General features: G+C 41.0%; 1 protein-coding gene and 1 long non-coding RNA gene across 5 annotated transcripts in view; one reads left to right on the top strand and one right to left on the bottom strand.

Moving 5' to 3' along the window:
• The window catches only part of DACH2 (dachshund family transcription factor 2), a 511,793-nt gene extending 492,450 nt beyond the window's left edge, over positions 1-19,343 (top strand). For 2 of the 4 annotated variants that reach the window (XM_043492056.1, XM_043492052.1), the window contains one exon: positions 19,243-19,340. In XM_043492056.1, coding sequence (XP_043347991.1) covers positions 19,243-19,301 — 59 coding nt within the window. In that variant the 3' untranslated portion in view covers positions 19,302-19,340. Of the gene's footprint in view, positions 1-19,242 lie in introns of all 4 variants that reach the window. The other 2 variants (XM_043492054.1, XM_043492053.1) reach the window with 2 other exon arrangements.
• LOC122455698 lies at positions 10,393-11,976 on the bottom strand. Its single transcript, XR_006274099.1, has 3 exons — positions 11,799-11,976; positions 11,610-11,675; positions 10,393-10,609 (listed from the first exon to the last, which is right to left on the bottom strand). It is a non-coding gene; the product is annotated as an uncharacterized LOC122455698 (long non-coding RNA).
• Positions 19,344-22,394: the final 3,051 nt, after the last annotated feature.

Genomic DNA, 22,394 nt, shown 5'->3' with positions numbered 1-22,394 from the left:
GATTAACAAATATAAATCTGCAACTAGGGTTTTTGATTTCAAAAGGGCTGACTTTCAAAAATTAAGGAAATTAGTTAGGGAAGTGGATTGGACTGAAGAACTTGTGGATCTAAAGGTAGAGGAGGCCTGGGATTACTTTAAATCAAAACTGAAGAAGCTATCAGAAGCCTGTATCCCAAGAAAGGGGAAAAAATTCATAGGAAGGAGTTGTAGATCACGCTGGATGAGCAAGCATTTTAGAGAGGTGATTAAGAAGAAGCAGAAAGCGTACAGGGAGTGGAAGATGGGAGGGATCAGCAAGGAAAGCTACCTAATTGAGGTCAGAACATGTAGGGATAAAGTGAGACAGGCTAAAAGTCGAGTAGAGTTGGACCTTGCAAAGGGAATTAAAACCAATAGTAAAAGGTTCTATAGCCATATAAATAAGAAGAAAACTAAGAAAGAAGAAGTGGGGCCGCTTAACACTGAGGATGGAGTGGAGGTTAAAGATAATCTAGGCATGGCCCAATATCTAAACAAATACTTTGCCTCAGTCTTTAATAAGGCTAAAGAGGATCTTGGGGATAATGGTAGCATGACAAATGGGAAGGAGGATATAGAGGTAGATATTACCATATCTGAGGTAGAAGCGAAACTGAAACAGCTTAATGGGACTAAATCGGGGGGCCCAGATAATCTTCATCCAAGAATATTAAAGGAATTGGCAGCTGAAATTGCAAGCCCATTAGCAAGAATTTTAATGAATCTGTAAACTCAGGAGTAATACCGAATGATTGGAGAATTGCTAATATAGTTCCTATTTTTAAGAAAGGAGAAAAAAAAGTGATCCGGGTAACTACAGGCCAGTTAGTTTGACATCTGTAGTATGCAAGGTCCTGGAAAAAATTTTGAAGGAGAAATTAGTTAAGGACATTGAAATCAATGGTAAATGGGACAAAATACAACATGGTTTTACAAAAGGTAGATCGTGCCAAACCAACCTAATCTCCTTTTTTGAAAAAGTAACAGATTTTTTAGATAAAGGAAATGCAGTGGATCTAATTTACCTAGATTTCAGTAAGGCATTTGATACCGTGCCACATGGGGAATTATTAGTTAAATTGGAAAAGATGGGGATCAATATGAACATCAAAAGGTGGATAAGGAATTGGTTAAAGGGGAGACTGCAACGGGTCCTACTGAAAGGCGAACTGTCAGGTTGGAGGGAGGTTACCAGTGGAGTTCCTCAGGGATCGGTTTTGGGACCAATCTTATTTAATCTTTTTATTACTGACCTTGGCACAAAAAGTGGGAGTGTGCTAATAAAGTTTGCAGATGATACAAAGCTGGGAGGTATTGCCAATTCGGAGAAGGATCGGGATATTATACAGGAGGATCTGGATGACCTTGTAAACTGGAGTAATAGTAATAGGATGAAATTTAATAGTGAGAAGTGTAAGGTTATGCATTTAGGGATTAATAACAAGAATTTTAGTTATAAATTGGGGACGCATCAATTAGAAGTAACGGAAGAGGAGAAGGACCTTGGAGTATTGGTTGATCATAGGATGACTATGAGCTACCAATGTGATATGGCTGTGAAAAAAGCTAATGCAGTTTTGGGATGCATCAGGAGAGGCATTTCCAGTAAGGATAAGGAGGTTTTAGTACCGTTATACAAGGCACTGGTGAGACCTCACCTAGAATACTGTGTGCAGTTCTGGTCTCCCATGTTTAAAAAGGATGAATTCAAGCTGGAGCAGGTACAGAGAAGGGCTACTAGGATGATCCGAGGAATGGAAAACTTGTCTTATGAAAGGAGACTTAAGGAGCTTGGCTTGTTTAGCCTAACTAAAAGAAGGTTGAGGGGAGATATGATTGCTCTCTATAAATATATCAGAGGGATAAATACAGGAGAGGGAGAGGAATTATTTCAGCTCAGCACCAATGTGGACACAAGAACAAATGGGTATAAACTGGCCACCAGGAAGTTTAGACTTGAAATCAGACAAAGTTTTTATCCATCAGAGGAGTGAAGTTTTGGAATAGCCTTCCAAGGGAAGCAGTGGGGGCAAAAGATCTATCTGGTTTTAAGATTCTACTTGATAAGTTTATGGAGGAGATGGTATGATGGGATAATGGGATTTTGGTAAGTAATTGATCTTTAAATATTCAGGGTAAATAGGCCAAATCCCCTGAGATGGGATATTAGATGGATGGGATCTGAGTTACCCAGGAAAGAATTTTCTGCAGTATGTGGCTGGTGAATCTTGCCCATATGCTCAAGGTTTAGCTGATCGCCTTATTTGGGGTTGGGAAGGAATTTTCCTCCAGGGCAGATTGGAGAGGCCCTGGAGGTTTTTTGCCTTCCTCTGTAGCATGGGGCATGGTTGACTTGAGGGAGGCTTCTCTGCTCCTTGAAGTCTTTAAACCATGATTTAAGGACTTCAATAGCTCAGACATGGGTGAGGTTTTTCATAGGAGTGGGTGGGTGAGATTCTGTGGCCTGCACTGTGCAGGAGGTCGGACTAGATGATCAGAATGGTCCCTTCTGACCTTAGTATCTATGAATCTATGGCTCAGGCAGTGGTGCTATAAGGAGGACTTTGGGATGTATGGCTGCTGGGAGGCATTCATGGACAGAGGAGTGTTCTCTCGGGATGGACTTCACCTGAGTAGGGAGGGCAATAGTCTTCTAGGATGTAGGCTGGCACAACTGATTAATAGAGCTTTAAACGAGGAATTTGTGGGAGATGTCCAGGTAATCTCCACGCTGGATTTTAACATTGAGAGGGAAGAAAACAAAGTAAGAAAGGATACAGCCGTGGGTAGGAGAATGGATATAAGGAGGAAGGGTAGCATAGATACCAGTCTAATAGGTGATACTGGTGGTAGAATGTCTGTGCCTAATTGGGCAAAGAATGTGAGCGAGGCCAAACAGCAAAAATTAAAATGTTTGTACACCAATGCGAGAAGCCTGGGTAACAAAATGGAGGAACTAGAGTTACTGGTGCAGGAAGTGAAACCAGATATTATAGGGATAATAGAAACATGGTGGACTAGTAGTCATGACTAGAGTACAGGTATTGAAGGGTATGTTCAGAAAGACAGAAATAAAGACAAAGGTGGTGGAGTAGCATTGTATATCAATGATGAGGTAGACTTTAAAGAAATAAGGGATGGAATGAATAAGACAGAGTCAGTTTGGGCAAAAATCACATTGGGGAAGAAAGCTACTAGAGCCTACCCTGGGATAGTGTTGGGGTGTGCTACAGACCGCCGGGATCTAATTTGGATATATATAGAGACCTCTTTAATGTTTTTAATGAAGTAAATACTAATGGGAATTGTGTGACCATGGAAGACTTTTACTTCCCAGATATAGACTGGAGGACAAGTGCTAGTAATAATAATATGGCTCAGATTTTCCTGGGTACGATAGCTGATGGATTCCTTCGCCAAGTAGTTGCTGAATCAACAAAAGGGGATGCCATTTTAGATGTGGTTTTGGTGAGTTGTGAAGACCTCATAGAAGAAATGGTTGTAGGGAACAACCTTGGTTCGAGCGATCATGAGCTAATTCAGTTCAAACTGAACGGAAAGATTAACAAAAATAAATCTGCAACTAGAGTTTTTGATTACAAAAGGGCTCACTTAAAAAAATTAAGGAAATTAGTTAGGGAAGTAGACTGGACTGAAGAACTTGTGGATCTAAAGGTGGAGGAGGCCTGGAATTACTTCAAGTCAAAGTTGCAGAAACTATCAGAAGCCTGTATCCCAAGAAAGGGGAAAAAATTCATAGGGAGAAGTTGTAGATCAAGCTGGATAAGCAAGCATCTCACAGAGGTAATTAAGAAAAAGCAGAAAGCCTACAAGGGTGGCATCAGCTAGGGAAGCTACCTTATTGAGGCCAGAACATGTAAGGATAAAGTGAGAGGCTAAAAGTCAAGTAGAGTTGGACCTTGCAAAGGGAATTAAAACCAATAATAAAAGGTTCTATAGCCATATAAATAAGAAGAAAACAAAGAAAGAAGAAGTGGGACCGCTAAACACTGAGGATGGAGTAGAGGTTAAGGATAATTTAGGCATGGCCCAATATCTAAACAAATACCTCAGTCTTTAATGAGGCTAATGAGGAGCTTAGGGATAATGGCAAGATGACAAATGGGAATGAAGATATGGAGGCAGATATTACTACATCCGAGGTAGAAGCCAAACTCGAACGGCTTAATGGGACTAAATCGGGGGGCTCAGATCATCTTCATCCAAGAATACTAAAGGAAGTTGCACATGAAATTGCAAGCCCATTAATAAGAATTTTTAATGAATCTGTAAACTCAGGGGTTGTATTGTATGACTGGAGAATTGCTAATATAGTTCCTATTTTTAAGAAAGGGAAAAAATGTGATCTGGGAAACTACAGGCCTGTTAGTTTGACATCTGTAGTATGCAAGGTCTTGGAAAAAATTTTGAAGGAGAAAGTAGTTAAGAACATTGAGGTCAATGGTAATTGGGACAAAATACAACATGTTTTTACAAAAGGTAGATCATGCCAAACCAACCGGATCTCCTTCTTTGAGAAAGTAACAGATTTTTTAGACAGAGGAAACGCAGTGGATCTAATTTACCTTGATTTCAGTAAGGCATTTGTTACAGTTCCACATGAGGAATTATTAGTTAAATTGGAAAAGATGGGGAGTAATATGAAAATTGAAAGGTGGATAAGGAACTGGTAAAAGGGGAGACTACAACAGGTCTTACTGAACTGTCAGGCTGGAGGGAGGTTACTAGTGGAGTTCCTCAGGGATCGGTTTTGGGACCAATATTATTTAATCTTTTTATTACTGACCTTGGCAGAAAAAGTGGGAGTGTGCTAATAAAGTTTGTGGATGACACAAAGCTGGGAGGTATTGCCAATATAGAGAAGGACCAGAATATCATACAGGAAGATCTGGATGACTTTGTAAACTGGAATAATAGGATGAAATTTAATAGTGAAAAGTGCAAGGTCATGCATTTAGGGATTAATAACAGGAATTTTTATTATAAACTGGGGACTCATCAGTTGGAAGTAACAGAGGAGGAGAAGGATCTCAGAGTATTGGTTGATCAGAGGATGACCATGAGCCGTCAATGTGATGTGGCCATGAAAAAAGCTAATGCGGTCTTGGGATGCATCAGGCAAGGTATTTCCAGTAGAGATAACGAGGTGTTAGTACTGTTATACAAGGCACTGTGAGACCTCATCTGGAATACTGTGTGCAGTTTGGTCTCCCATGTTTAGGAAGGATGAATTCAAACTGGAACAGGTACAGAGAAGGGCTACTGGGATGATCCAAGGAATGAAAAACCTGTCTTATGAAAGGAGACTCAAAGAGCTTGGCTTGTTTAGCCTAACCAAAAGAGGGCTGAGGTGAGGTATGATTGCTCTCTATAAATATATCAGTGGGATAAATACCAGGGATGGAGAGGAATTATTTAAGATCAGTACCAATGTGAACACAAGAACAAATGGATATAAACTGGCCATCAGGAAGTTTAAGCTTAAAGTTAGATGAAGGATTCTAAGCATCAGAGGAGTGAAATTCTGGAACAGCCTTCCAAGGGGAGCAGTGGGGGCAAAAGACCTGTCTGGTTTGATTAAGCTTATGGAGGGGATGGGTATGGTGGGATAGCCTAATTTTGGCAATTAATTGACCTTTGACTATTAGCAGTAAATATGCCCAATGGCCTATGATGGGATGTTAGATGGCGTGGGATCTGAGTCACTGCAGAGAATTATTTCCTGGATGTCTGGCTGGTTAGTCTTACCCACATGCTCAGGGTTTATATGGGGTCGGGAACGAATTTTCCTCCAGGGCAGATTGGCAGAAGTCACTTGCTGGAGGATTCTCTGCACCTTCAAGTCTTTAAACCATGATTTGAGGACTTCAATAGCTCAGACATAGGTCAGGGGTTTATTACAGGAGTGGGTGAGTGAGATTCTGTGGCCTGCGTTGTGCAGGAGGTCAGACTAGATGATCATAATGGTCCACTCTGACCTTAAAGTTATGAGTCTATATACCTGGGGATTGGCAAATGCCTTTAAATGGCTTCATTACCACTTGAATGGCTCTTTAACAGTTTCAGTGTTGTGCTAATAGTTCTGGCAGGCTGGAAGGCTTTTTCACTTTTAAATACTAGATCCCTTCCAGAGGAAGACTCACCAGGTTGCAGCAGCCAGCTATGGTTGGCTGGAAAAGTCAGAATAGGGATAGGAAAAGAAGGGTGGACACTAAGACCCAGTGGTGCCCCAAATTTTTGGGTGCCCTATGCAGCCATTTATGCTGTGTATGCCTAAGGATGGCCCTGTGTGCATCCCTTGCAAGAGACACAACCCAGCTGTATAGGGGCTGTCTGCAGCAGGATACTTCTGTCTTCCCCAACTCCCAGGGAAAGTGCTCCTGAAGATAATGGAGTAGGGTCCTCCTCTGCTGTTCCATGGCTTTGTGATGGAGAAGATTTTCCGTTCTTCCTCTTCCTCCCCCAGCCCACCTGCTAGGGCTTGGTACAGGATTTGGGCCTAAGGATATTAAAAGTGATCATCAACAAAATATTATTTTCAGTCTCCTGGTGTTATAGTCATATCCATTTATTTCTTAGTGAAATTTGTTTTCAGTCTTTTTATTCACGATAAGGAATTATATTTACCCACTGAAATGTAACTCACTTAATGTTTGTGAGGTTCTTAGATACTATGTGATAAGTCTAAATAACTGGCCTGAATTTCAGACCTAGTGAGCTCCTACAACTCTCAGTGTGGTGAAAAGAGAATTGTGAGTGCTCAGCAACTCTGAAAATCAGGCCACTATGGGTCGATTTAGGAATCTAACTTTGGGACTTCTCTTTTGAAAAAAAGGTGGCTGTAGCTCTGGCTGCAGAAGTTTGTCTTAGGCCATTGTGGACAAAAAATTGAAACGCAGGATTTAAAAAAAATATTGACTCAATATGAAACATGACATTTTATATTCTCATGTAAGTGAAAGCAATGAAAATACGAAAAACTCTTATATTGACTACATGCAACTGGATTACTAGTTGCTGTTTGCATCATACCCCAAACTACTTCTGATTTTGTTGGACAATTGGTATAGGCATCTTACCCATCCATCCTTTATGTGGAGGTAGGAGGAGTACAGGAAACAAATTATGTTCTCTGATAAAGGATAAAAGTCCTCTTCAGGGCTCATTATCAATAAAAAGGAGCTTTACTACTTTGAGGTGCAATTGGAAATATGAGATATTAATATATCTTTCAATACATGATCTTGTCTAAATCCCTGATAACTGATATTTATGCACTAAAATTTCTCCATACTAGAGTTGGTCTCTTGTGATTTTTGGAGTATTTTTTCAGACATTTGGCTTCAGCAATATGCTTGAAGATATATGCACTGTTTTTGTAAGGACTTTAAGCTTGGGTCAAAATAAAACTGAAGCTTGTAGATTCTGGTGGTTAAATCCTTTTTAAGGCGTCATCTCCTTCCTTTGGCTTTCAGCCAATGGTTCAGTTCTGGGGAAATGAAGAGTTCATTGGCCTTAAAAGCTAATTGCTGTCTTTTCCCCTCCCCCATTCTCACACAAACTTGTAAGGACTTTCTGACTTTCCTATAAGTCCTCCATGATTATGATTATAGTATCTCTGCCAGCCTAATATGCAGTTTTTCCCCCTACTAGAAATACACTAGAACCTGCCCATATAGCTGGACCATGATTTGTATTTAAATCCAAAATCCCTATATTTCCTACAGAATGATACTAAATCTGAGGCCCATGTCTCTATTGCTAATACAGACGCACAATATTCTGTTATGAATCTGGTTTGCTAGAACAGTCAGAGAGGGGACTGAACCAACACCCAAGAACTTCACAACTGAAATTGAAAGGTCAAGGCTATCTATACTATCAGTCTACCTTTACTTGAATGGCGAGAGATGAGATAAATAAGTATACAGCGGTCATACTTCTCAGTCTTTATCAGAGTGGAAGAGAAGGGAGTTTAGAAGATGGACTTTCCCTGGGCATTGTTCAATAGCTCCAGCAATTCTAAGAGAACTTTTAGTTAACAAATGAGACAATTCCAGAGATTTAGGCCAGTGGTGGCCATAAAAATTCCTGTATCTTGGTGCTGCTCACCTTATGAGAACCTTGTTTGGTTGTTTATTTTGTTTTTGGCATGGAGACATTCCCTGTGTTTTCACAACATTCTGATAGTATAGAGCATCAAGAGTCCTATCCTTGCTCCAGTTCCATGCACATGTATCCAAATGAAACTGGAGCTTTAACATGTTAAGATTAAAATGTATTTGTTTATTTTATCTCTGCCTGTCTTATGCTCTAGGCACCACATATAAAATAAAAAGGCAGTAACTGATACTAGTGCAGAGGCACACCAAACCTCTTAAGATAGTCAGCAGTGTGCCAGTTGCACCATGACTTGGATGCAAGCAAGTTCAATATAATGTAGTTTCACCTATAACGTGGTAAGATTTTTTTGGCTCCCGAGGACCACGTTATATCGGGATAGCGGTGTACTTAGAAAATTACATCCAATTGAAAAATGATGCTATTCATATGAAACCATGGATACATAATATAAATCTGAATTTATATTATAAAGTTTGTATTGCATTATGTGGTTACTAATCATACATTTACTGTCCACATTAAAGCATGCAATATATTAGTGCAAATAACAAAGCCGTTTCCCCCATCAGGTGACACCACAATTTCAGTTGGAAAAGCCTCTCTGACTTCACATAACTTAGTAGCTTTCCCAGCAAAATAATGTGGTGAGCTAGCATAGCATGAAGAAGTTAAGTATCTGTGAAGTTCATGGACTGGTGAAGAGAGAGGACCAATTTGCCAGCATCTGAATTACTGACAGCCTGAATGACCCATGTCTAGGCGTGTCATGTTATTTTACATTACAAATTGTAATATGATCCAATGGTACATAACTTGACATAACCTAAAAAAAAATTACTTCTGTAGTAGATTGAGAGATTTTTCAAGGTTACAAGTGTCTGATTGATCTGCAAAAGCTGAACAGCAACAACTATAGTGACCTTTAGCTGGAGCTTATTGGTAAGGCTAAGAAGTCAACCATTAGCTTTAACATCACTCAGCATTAAGTTTTCTGATACTTACCAGTGCAACTACATCTCCCAGTCTACCCAAATTATAAATCTTAGTTCTTACTGTGACAGCACTTTCCCATATTCACTATGTTTCCAATTTCCATTCCAGTTCCATTAGCTTTGTGTCACACTTATTCATGGTGCACGGAGGGAGGGAGCCTTAAATACAAGACAAGGATAACAATGTTATTTAAATTTTTTAGAAAAAGAAATGAAGCCGTTTTTCCTCCTGCGAAATCCCTCTGCATTCTACTTGGACCACAGAAAATACTTTTTTTTTTTGCTTTGCACTCTTACCCTGTGGTGGATTGGAGAAATAAGAAAGTGGTTCATTTAGGCAGGCACAGAGGGGAGCACAGGCTTCCAAGGTCAATGCTATACAGTCATCAGATCCCAGCGTATTTTGAGGGACTTATTAAATCACTTACAATTTAAAAACTGAAAATTGGCCAGCAGTTACTCTTAATATGGCCTAATTACTTGGCTGTTTGGAAAATTAAAAGCCAACTGAGCTGATGAAATTTAAAGTCAGCTGCTGTGCGTGGGTTACATCTTTTTTCACCTTAGAAGTTTCATTAGAAGTTTCAACACATGGCTTAAAAGTCTTTCCCTTCTTGATAAATATATGCAAAACCATTAGTGTCAATCAGAGTCAAGCATGTATGGCAGGGAGAACAGGTCTTTTAGTTATACATGTCTACCAGACACTGGCATCCTAGATTGAGTCAATGATCTGCAAAGATTTACAATATATATTAGATTAATGTATATGCTATTTGAAAAGAGAGTAACAAAACACACATTAACTTAATAGACTTTGGAGCATTTATGCCCTTATGTCTAAATTACAGTCAAAGGGAAAAAAGGACTAAAATAATGCATATGCATAAATATGCATTTACTCATTCTTAACACACATGCTTTAGTCTGTCATTTACCATTCAGTGTTGTTGTAGCCATATTGGTCCCAGAATATTAAACACAAAAAGCGGGTGGGTGTTTATTGGGCCAGCTTCTGTTGGTGAGAGAGACAAGCTTCTGAGCTTACACTGAGCTCTTCTTCAGTTCCTGAGGAAGAGCTCTGTGTAAGTTCGAAAGCTTGTCTCTCTCATGAACAGAAGTTGGTCCAAGAAAAAATATTGCCTCATGCACCTTGTCTATCTACCATACAGACATTTTCATCCATCACTTTTCCTTTCATACACCTATTATATAAAAGGAAATTAACATAAAGTATAATTTAGGAATGTGATTTTAAAAAAAAATGTTAACTTGGACAACCACTTTATCCCAATTCACTATTTTCACACAATTATTTTAATGCACAGTTTATTTATATCAGTGTGTGTGCACAAATTGTGCATATAGTCTATAAAAATAAGTTTACCTCAGGCTTGTTGCTGACAGAGTTTTGTTGTAAAAACTTTTGATGAATAGACAGCATCTAATTCCTGAGCAATAAAAAAAAACTAAGTTACTTGCAATTATTATTCCAAATGGAAAAATTAATTGTAAATAACTGGAAGTCAATTAAGGCTGGGTTCTGCCGGGTAATGCAAATCTTTTATAGTTTTGTTTCAGTTAACTGCCTCATTAATGATTTATAGACGTGTATACAGCTGTGGGAACCATAGCATTATCTAATGCACTCAGAGAATAATTACATATGAAAAGAACTACACAGCTCAAGGGAAAATCTCTGAAATTGCTTACTGCCTTAACTTCAACCATATTAAAATGCAAAGCATTTAGAAATAGACTGTGATGTTTTATCATGTTTTTGAGTCATAAGGTTGCCAGTTTTTAAAAGGAAATTAGAAATTTTCCCCTAGAAGAAAATGTTTGTATACTTCTCTAATACACGGTATGCAAAAACATCAAGGTTTAACAAAGAAAGTAAGCAATTTAAGAGCCCAATTCATAAAACATTCCTTTTGTTCATCTGTTATGTGAAAGAATGAGAATTTTATGCAGTAAAACATTTTATAAGGTATAAGCATACATACCTTTGATTCATGTGCATCCACAGGTAATTCTGGAAAGAATTGAAGCCAGAAAATGCACCCATGTCTGTAGGCATTTTTTGAAGACTATGTTAGTATACTGTAACATATTCTTTTTGCCCCAAGAATTTTTTCCATTTCTTACAGGACAATAGACTAGGCAGTTGCACATTTTGTCTGTGATGTGTGTAGGCAGCAACGGGATACACCAGAAAAATTGCTGTGCCTGCAGCAACAAATGGACTGGGCTCTCTGTGCCTGATTTTCCTCTCACATCAGTGGAAATCAGGCTTTTCTGTTTTCAAAAATTATCATAGAACAGACAGACAGATACCATTGAGTTGCATGAAGGGTCTTGCTCCACATGGCCAACTAGAGGTCTGAGTTCTACCCCCAGCTCTGTCAGTGACCTGTTGTGATCTTAGGCAATTACCGTACTCCTCTCTACCTCATTTTCCTCTTCTTTAAAATGGGGGTGATGGTTTTTATCTTCATTTGTCAGTCATTTTGAGATCTATGGATGAAGAATGCTACAGAATAGCTGGGCATTATTATTATGGTAGTGAAGTCACAGGATTTAGAGTCAGACACAGATCTCTGGAGATCTGTACTCCTTGTCTTTTGTGGCATATATTACCTCTCTCAACTCTTCTGAATTGTATATGCCCCCAATGAGTCCATCTCTGACTCCCTTCCTTTTAGCACAAAGAAGAGGATTTCACTAATTAGAAAATCTGAAACATAAGTGTATTGGATCTTAATTTTGCTTTTTGTGGATGTGCAAGAGAAAAAATAAATAATACAAATATAAAGCCATAGGAAACCTAAATAGATAAGCATCTTGTGTGAGGAAAAATACTGAAATACTTCAAAGTACTCTGTATATTTTGTGTTGGGGGTAATTGTTTTGTTTGCAGAGCAATACCCTACTTTTCAGTGTATGAAACCTGTTTCTCCAATGCACAGAAATGCATGAATGACTGGGAGTAACAATCAGATAAGGTGGCTAATGCTGGACAAGATCACCCAAGAAGATAAGGATGAAATGGGAATTAATTTTGTCCATGTGTGGCTGGGATTTTAAATTTAAAGTGAATGAGACCCACAATAGGATTTCCCTCAGTTATTTCAATACAAACATGGCACCTATTAAAACCAGTTTGCTTATACTGCAATAGCAGGCAGATAGAAAAGATGTATTAGTCATCTAATGCTAATTTTTATAGCTCATCTTTTCCATTGGAAATGCCATAGCCTGTCAAAATTAAATCACAAGATCCATTATGGTAAATGGTAATGGTTACAACTTTTATTAATTAATGATATGATAACATATAATCAGCATAATACATGTACCCCAACCAGAGCTGAACACACTGATGGCTCTCATATTAATAAAATAATCAATGATGGACTCTAATCAGAATCATCAATGCAAATACTTACACATTTTGGAAAGGAATTAAAAATCCAGGCCTGAACCCAAACTTGAATTTAAAAATTAGGGTCTCTCTCCATAAGTTTCAGCCAGGACCACATATCTGACTTCCCACCTCTCCAGAATAACTACACTAATTATCTCATCTGTGTTACTCACAATTGTCTCAGATTTCCATTAGGGTATCCCCAGAAATTCATAGCTGTAGATACATCATTTCTGGGTGTGCTATAAAACAAACCATGCTGAGTCACTTATCCTGCAGTGTAAATGGATAGTAGGATCAGATGGAGTACAGGCCTTGCAACACCTAACTTGCATGGCTCCCCTACTGGGCTCCAGCTGTCACCAGATCTCATCTCCTGCTTCTGTGTAGGGAAGCACTTTGGGGAGACAGTCTCCACTGCTTCTATGGCAATAAAGAAAATACATTATGGTGATATTCATAGAATCATAGAATCATAGAATATCAGGGTTGGAAGGGACCCCAGAAGGTCATCTAGTCCAACCCCCTGCTCAAAGCAGGACCAAGTCCCAGTTAAATCATCCCAGCCAGGGCTTTGTCAAGCCTGACCTTAAAAACCTCTAAGGAAGGAGATTCTACCACCTCCCTAGGTAACGCATTCCAGTGTTTCACCACCCTCTTAGTGAAAAAGTTTTTCCTAATATCCAATCTAAACCTCCCCCATTGCAACTTGAGACCATTACTCCTCGTTCTGTCATCTGCTACCATTGAGAACAGTCTAGAGCCATCCTCTTTGAAACCCCCTTTCAGGTAGTTGAAAGCAGCTATCAAATCCCCCCTCATTCTTCTCTTCTGCAGACTAAACAATCCCAGCTCCCTCAGCCTCTCCTCATAAGTCATGTGCTCTAGACCCCTAATCATTTTCGTTGCCCTTCGTTGTACTCTTTCCAATTTATCCACATCCTTCCTGTAGTGTGGGGCCCAAAACTGGACACAGTACTCCAGATGAGGCCTCACCAGTGTCGAATAGAGGGGAACGATCACGTCCCTCGATCTGCTCGCTATGCCCCTACTTATACATCCCAAAATGCCATTGGCCTTCTTGGCAACAAGGGCACACTGCTGACTCATATCCAGCTTCTCGTCCACTGTCACCCCTAGGTCCTTTTCCGCAGAACTGCTGCCGAGCCATTCGGTCCCTAGTCTGTAGCGGTGCATTGGATTCTTCCATCCTAAGTGCAGGGTCCTGCACTTATCCTTATTGAACCTCATTAGATTTCTTTTGGCCCAATCCTCCAATTTGTCTAGGTCCTTCTGTATCCTATCCCTCCCCTCCAGCGTATCTACCACTCCTCCCAGTTTAGTATCATCCGCAAATTTGCTGAGAGTGCAATCCACACCATCCTCCAGATCATTTATGAAGATATTGAACAAAACGGGCCCCAGGACCGACCCCTGGGGCACTCCACTTGACACCGGCTGCCAACTAGACATGGAGCCATTGATCACTACCCGTTGAGCCCGACAATCTAGCCAGCTTTCTACCCACCTTATAGTGCATTCATCCAGCCCATACTTCCTTAACTTGCTGACAAGAATGCTGTGGGAGACCGTGTCAAAAGCTTTGCTAAAGTCAAGAAACAATACATCCACTGCTTTCCCTTCATCCACAGAACCAGTAATCTCATCATAAAAGGCGATTAGATTAGTCAGGCATGACCTTCCCTTGGTGAATCCATGCTGACTGTTCCTGATCACTTTCCTCTCCTCTAAGTGCTTCAGGATTGATTCTTTGAGGACCTGCTCCATGATTTTTCCAGGGACTGAGGTGAGGCTGACCGGCCTGTAGTTCCCAGGATCCTCCTTCTTCCCTTTTTTAAAGATGGGCACTACATTAGCCTTTTTCCAGTCATCCGGGACTTCCCCCGTTCGCCACGAGTTTTCAAAGATAATGGCCAAGGGCTCTGCAATCACAGCCGCCAATTCCCTCAGCACTCTAGGATGCAATTCGTCCGGCCCCATGGACTTGTGCACGTCCAGCTTTTCTAAATAGTCCCTAACCACCTCTATCTCTACAGAGGGCTGGTCATCTCTTCCCCATTTTGTGTTGCCCAGCACAGCAGTCTGGGAGCTGACCTTGTTAGTGAAAACAGAGGCAAAAAAAGCATTGAGTACATTAGCTTTTTCCACATCCTCTGTCACTAGCTTGCCTCCCTCATTCAGTAAGGGGCCCACACTTTCCTTGGCTTTCTTCTTGTTGCCAACATACCTGAAGAAACCCTTCTTGTTACTCTTGACATCTCTTGCTAGCTGCAGCTCCAGGTGCGATTTGGCCCTCCTGATATCTTTCCTACATGCCCGAGCAATATTTTTATACTCTTCCCTGGTCATATGTCCAACCTTCCACTTCTTGTAAGCTTCTTTTTTATGTTTAAGATCCGCTAGGATTTCACCATTAAGCCAAGCTGGTCGCCTGCCATATTTACTATTCTTTCGACTCATCGGGATGGTTTGTCCCTGTAACCTCAACAGGGATTCCTTGAAATACAGCCAGCTCTCCTGGACTCCCTTCCCTTTCATGTTAGTCCCCCAGGGGATCCTGGCCATCTGTTCCCTGAGGGAGTCAAAGTCTGCTTTCCTGAAGTCCAGGGTCCGTATCCTGCTGCTTACCTTTCTTCCCTGCGTCAGGATCCTGAACTCAACCAACTCATGGTCACTGCCTCCCAGATTCCCATCCACTTTTGCTTCCCCCACTAATTCTACCCGGTTTGTGAGCAGCAGGTCAAGAAAAGCGCTCCCCCTAGTTGGCTCCCCTAGCACTTGCACCAGGAAATTGTCCCCTACGCTTTCCAAAAACTTCCTGGATTGTCTATGCACCGCTGTATTGCTCTCCCAGCAGATATCAGGAAAATTAAAGTCACCCATGAGAATCAGGGCATGCGATCTAGTAGCTTCCGTGAGTTGCCGGAAGAAAGCCTCATCCACCTCATCCCCCTGGTCCGGTGGTCTATAGCAGACTCCCACCATGACATCACTCTTGTTGCACACACTTCTAAACTTAATCCAGAGACACTCAGGTTTTTCCACAGTTTCGTACCGGAGCTCTGAGCAGTCATACTGCTCCCTTACATACAGTGCTACTCCCCCACCTTTTCTGCCCTGCCTGTCCTTCCTGAACAGTTTATAACCATCCATGACTGTACTCCAGTCATGTGAGTTATCCCACCAAGTCTCTGTTATTCCAATCACGTCATAATTCCTTGACATCACCAGGACCTCCAGTTCTCCCTGCTTGTTTCCAAGGCTTTGTGCATTTGTATATAAGCACTTGAGATAACCTGTTGATCGCCCCTCATTCCCAGTATGAGGCAGGAGCCCTCCCCTCACAGACCTTCCTGCCTGTGCTTCCTCCCGGTATCCCGCTTTCCCACTTACCTCAGGGCTTTGGTCTCCTTCCCCCGGTGAACCTAGTTTAAAGCCCTCCTCACTAGGTTAGCCAGCCTGCTGGCAAAGATGTTCTTCCCTCTCTTCGTAAGATGGAGCCCGTCTCTGCCCAGCACTCCTCCTTCATGGAACACCATCCCATGGTCAAAGAATCCAAAGCCTTCTCTCCGACACCACCTGCGTAGCCATTCGTTGACCTCCACGATTCGACGGTCCCTACCCAGGCCTTTTCCTTCCACGGGGAGGATGGACGAGAACACCACTTGCGCCTCCAACTCCTTTATCCTTCTTCCCAGAGCCACGTAGTCCGCAGTGATCCGCTCAAGGTCATTCTTGGCAGTATCATTGGTGCCCACGTGGAGAAGCAGGAAGGGGTAGCGATCCGAGGGCTTGATGAGTCTCGGCAGTCTCTCCGTCACATCACGAATCTTAGCCCCTGGCAAGCAGCAGACTTCTCGGTTTTCCCGGTCAGGGCGGCAGATAGATGACTCAGTCCCCCGGAGGAGAGAGTCCCCGACCACCACCACCCGCCTTCTCCTCTTGGGAGTGGTGGTCGTGGAACCCCTAACCTCAGGACATCGCATCTCATGCCTCCCAACCAGCGGAGTCTCCTTCCGCTTTCTCCCCCCAGACATATCATCTGGTCCACTCTCCGCATTGGTACCTGTGGAGAGAACATGAAAGCGGTTAGTTACCTGTGTCTGTGTTACTGGAACCCGGACATTCCGCTTACCTCTTCTGGAGGTCACATGTTGCCAAGCTTCTTCACTGGCCTCTTGGCTCCTCTGTGCAACCTGCTCTACATCTTTAGAGCTTTGTGCCCCTAGAAGGCTATCCTGAGTTTGGTCCAGAAAATCCTCAGTCTCTCGTATACAACGCAGGGTCGTTACCTGTTGCTCCAGACCTTCAATCTTCTCTTCCAATATGGAGACCAGCTTGCACTTTGTACAGACAAAGTCGCTTCTGTCCTGTGGAAGAAAGACAAACATGGCACATCCAGTGCAGGTCACAACAGCTGAATCCCCCCCTTCCATATCACCTACCTACTACGGAGCTTCCTCAGAGACGTTGGCAAGATGTAAGCCTCACTGGGCTCACTCCAGGCGAACTCCCAGGCAAACTCCTGCTGTGAGCTGCTCTGCTGTCCCCGCTGCTCCGCTGCCGCTCAGCTGGTTCGCGAGGCTCTGGCTATTTTTAAACAGCCAGGCTTCCCTGACGCAAACACACAGACACCCTAATGCCCGCCCCCTGCAGGCTAGCAGCCAATCGGACACTCACTCAGGCTCCCTCCCAGCAAACACACGCTCGGATACTTCCTCAGCAAGCAAACACACACACTCGGATACTTACCAGTCCCAGGCAAACTCCTGCTGTGAGCTGCTCTGCTGTCCCCGCTGCTCCGCTGGTTCGCTGCCGCTCCGCTGATATTGATATTGATAATGATATTCATCATAAGTGGGTTGGGTCTGTGTCCTTATGTCAGTGTTTTAGTGAAGACTGATAACTGTGGAAAATTTGAAATATTTATATATTTCAGTTACAGGGGATCCAAGAAAAAAATGAAATTTTAAGAAGAGAGGGATTTTATAGTGTTTAGAAAATAAAAACTGTTGGCAAACCTGGTGAAATAATTATCTAGAAACTCAAATTGAACCTTTCAGATGGTTAAAAATATGGTAATATAATGTGAGTTCTACAGATTTATACAGTTTTAAGTGTAAAAGTAATAACACAACCTTAACTAAGAAGGTAATAGGGCATCTCCTTTACATGAAAATTGTATACACAAAATTGTACATATTGAAAAGGAGCACACTGTGTGTAGAAAACATATAAGCACTATATTAGCATCACGACTTTGCAATCTGTACACAAGCAGCTAAGTTTTTAGGATTATGCCACTCAAGAACTTTTGTCAATATTAAACATTAAAATAAAGTAGGTGTGTACTGCGGGGCCACGTGCTATTTTCCCATTTAATTAAAATGGAAAAAACATGGGTACTTTAAACTGCATCTGTGTCTTTCTTCAGTACTATAACACCAACAGCAGGCTACCCCTGTGTAAGAATACAAGAAAATATAAAAGATAGATGCTACTTAACCTTTCACAGAATGAACATTTATCTCTAATCAAATTATCTATAGTCTAATACATGTTGAACATCATGTAATTACATCTTTTAGTGCAGCAAGTCATAGATTTTCCTGTGATAGCTGCTATTATATAATGGGAGGGAGTTGAGAGTACTGCTGTGAAAAATTACTGATTTTCATCTTGAACACCAAAAGTGAGGGGTTTTTTTCTATTTCACATATTGTTCTATTTTCTACCAGTAAACAGAGGTTTTTATGGCAAAAGTCAGCAACTTTCTGTCTCTCCTCTTGATCCTGATCTGAGCCTATTGGTGGTGCTGACAGATCCACTGAGCGGGAATCATGGCTAGTGGATGGGATGGGGATTGACTTTCTGGAGTTCTGGATTCCCACAGGTGTTTGTATCTCACTGGTGAGGAGCGGTCCCAATAACAAGGAAGATTGTGAGTCGGTGATGATGAAGATTTGATCAGGAGAAGTTTAAATTGCTGGTACCTTCAGAGGACTGATACACTGGAGAAGCTTTAGATGGTGACTCTTTACATGGCTTGGTAAACGAGACTCAAACCTCACAATCTTTGAAGGTATGGCAGTTCTTGCTCTTGGTGTTTTGTTTTAGGTGGCATCATAATCAGTGCTGGATTTGATGCAAAGGCTAGAACCGAAGTAGTCTTCATCTTATGAGTCTTTTGAACATGCCCATGCAAGTTAGGTGGACATAACTCCTCATGGCTTGGGTGTGAAGGCTCACTGGACTTGAATGGAGTAGGGAAGGATTTCTCCTTTTAGAAGATCTGTTTTTGTGTTTGTTAGAGTGTCCTTTACTCTGATGAGTACTACTTCTCCATTCTGGAGTCAGACATAGAAGTAGGGGGTGCGCACTTTGCTGACTCTGGCTGATGTACGGGGTGAGATATGTGCCTCTCCAAGTCTGTAGAGGCAGTGCCAGTGGTCATCACTGATCAGAAAGGAGCAGGAAATGCAGTTTTTGAAGCCTGGAATCCTGAGCATAATCTAAGTCCTATGCCAGGAGACCAGGATGGTTCCCCAGGATGGGGATATTAACACTAACTAATTAGAATGATCAAAACATTAACAACAAAACTAAGAATAATATCAAAACTTTGAATATTTACAGGAAGAAGAGAAAGGAGAAGCTCCAGATGCTGGATGATTCTGACTCAGGCCATGCGGTGATAAGAAGGAACAGGAGAGGCGGGCAGTCTGCCCCGCTCCTGTTGCCCTTGGTTCAGAAACTGAGGAAAACAGGTGTGCGGGTACAGACTAATGGACACTACTTGCAAGAATTCTTGTCTCAGGCATATGGAGCATATGCAAAGCCGACAATGCAATACACATAGGGACCAGCACTTCAAGAAGAATCATTAAATATTCAGAAACATTTTCTCAGAATGAAAGCCACAAATATTTCCACTAAGCTATCCTGAATGACAGAAAGAATTTTTTTATTATCATTTCATTAAATACCCATGAAGAACATGGTAGGGAAAATATGGTGGCATAATTGGCATACCATCTTCTAAACAGCAAAATCATACAGTAACATCTCTGATTTACTGTATTTTACCAGAAATTAACTGTAAATTGAATTAGAGTTGAATAAATTCTGCATGCTGTTTTTAGCTATAAACCACATATTTTCATACACTATATCAAAGAATAAAAATAAAAACTCAAATCACTATGGTTTTAGTATGGAAAAGGCCTTACCAAATCAAATATCCACAGTCTGTAAAAAGATCTTGCATCAGATTTTTATGTTTCTCAGAGTTGCTTAATCAGAAGCAAAATATACAGGACAAAATTAGAAAATATTACTTCTTACTCTTTTTAGAAAATGCATAAAAGACTGAATTACAAAGTAGGAGATATGTAGACAATCCCAGAAAATTGCAGTCTTGTAGAAGTTGGGAACAAGACTGTAATGGTGAGGAAATGTCGAATGTGTGGAAGGCATTATACTTCTAGAAAATATATAGAGCTGAGTTTGAAGGAGGTAGACTATGAGGCTGACCACAAATGAAGTTGGAAGATGTAATTCTGAGGGATTTGAAAAACCTAACCCTCCTACCCTTACTCTTTCCAAAAGAAGAAGACTTGCAAAGGATCATTCAAGATGGAAGTTCATTATATGCACTATCTGGCTGCATCTTAGCCATGTGAATTTGCTTCTGTTGCTTCAATAAAGTAGGAGTAATATTTTACTGCAAATAACTTTACCAACTTAAAACACACCTCATGAAGACACAATAGCCATGCACAGCAGCTATGCCATTGAGCATTTTTCATTTATGAAGTTTGATGTTCAGGGTTTGTAAATCAGACATAAAAAGGGTACACAAGTCCCTAAAAGAAGTTCAAATTAGTGGTGTGTTGGGGAGGCTGGGTGTGTGGCCTATCAGCTCCCAGCTCTCCTCTGGCTGGCCAACAAGAGGTGAAGAGCCGAGGGATTAGGAAAAGCCATTCTCCCTTCTTTCCCAGCTATTTATTCCACTTCTGGTCCAATCAATATCCTCACCCTATGAGATGGGCGACATTTTTCCTTGATTAAGTTTGACATTAAGAGTGTGTAAATCAGATGTAAAAAGCTATTCACACTAAACTGAAGTCTGACACTACAAAATTTCAGCCTGAAAAATCTATTTACCTTTACTAGTTTTAAACAGTAGTAATTGTCATATTACACAATTTTTAAGATAGGCATTTTTAAAACTTGTGTAATTCATGCCTTTGATTATGTGGCCACAGGCTGTTGGCATTTTGGAACAAATTACAAAAAAATCACCACTCCACGATCATGGCTGAAATATTCAGTTAAAAAAGTCTGCCAGCATACATAGTAATTTAATGAACTGTAATGAAGTTATTATACCTAAACCAAATTTCTTCCAATCTGCCAAAGGCATTTGATTCTCAAGTCTAAAATTTTTAAAATAAGGCATTTTTGAGTTACCTAAATTTTACAATATGCCTGAAAAAATACTCATGATTAGTGAGTAACCCCCACTCATTCATGTTCACCAAGCTCAGAATTGGAGGAGTGGGATGTTACCAAACTTTAAAAAAAATCAAAATAAATCATCCTTGGTTTATGAATAAACATGACGACTTGACAAATGGTTAGTTAAATCAGAAAATATTGCGTTGGAAAGCTAGAGATTATCTCAACCAAAATCCAGATCTCAACACACAAACTTTGGCAGTCACTGTGAAAAGTGAACTCCAATCAGAAATTTTCGCAAAAGCCTATTATCAGTTTGTGACTTATTGAGGCCACTGATATGCAGCATCCTGTGCTGTTGGTTGTTCCTACTGCTGCAGCCAAACCTGCAGGAGTTTTCCAGCCAGATCACTGCATTTAATAAGAATGTTGACTCACCGAACATAGCTCCTGCTGGGCTAGGCTGTGCTTCCTGAACACCCTGGACAGACTAAGCCAGTGAGGTATGCAGGAGAAGTACCATACAATTTCCACCAGGTGACTTACCTAATGTATTCCATTCCAATGAACCAAGTCTATATTTGGAACTGACGGTGAACACAGCTTTAATAGTTTTGCAGGAAGCCAGAGCACAAAAATTCAGAGAATACAGTATTTCTACTAAAAAAGAAAAGGAGTACTTGTGGCACCTTAGAGACTAACAAATCTATTTGAGCATAAGCTTTCATGAGCTACAGCTCACTTCATCGGATAGTAAGTTAAATATTGCCACAGTTCACAAATTCTTCATACTGAAACTGCCAATGAATAAGGTACACTAGTCTCAACTCAGAAAAGAGTTTTCTTTGCTGAACTAAACTAAGTGCTCACCTAATCTCTGTCCCCATCTCAGTACATGTTCACACAACCCTGCAGCTTGATGAACTTTAAGTATGACCAGCACTTCAAGTTGCGTGCTGGAGATTTCTGATTGCATTTGTACAACGTGAAATCCACAAATATTGTAACATCAGTAGTAGAGGTTTTAAGCTGTACAGTGACTATCACTACTTGCAAAAAGAAAAGGAGTACTTGTGGCACCTTAGAGACAAACAAATGTATTTGAGCATAAGCTTTCGTGAGCTACAGCTCATTTCATCGGATGCATCTTAAGTGATGCATCTTTGGTGGAAAATACAGTGGGGAGATTTATATACACATACAGAGCATATGAAACAACGGGTTTTATCATACACACTGTAAGGAGAGTGATCACTTAAGATGAGCCATCGCCAGCAGCAGGGGGGGGAAAGGAGGAAAACCTTTCATGGTGACAAGCAAGGTAGGCC

This window comes from Dermochelys coriacea, chromosome 9, assembly GCF_009764565.3.
Source record: "Dermochelys coriacea isolate rDerCor1 chromosome 9, rDerCor1.pri.v4, whole genome shotgun sequence".
NCBI lineage: Eukaryota > Metazoa > Chordata > Testudines > Dermochelyidae > Dermochelys > Dermochelys coriacea.
This window is presented reverse-complemented; position numbering and strand designations above follow the sequence as displayed.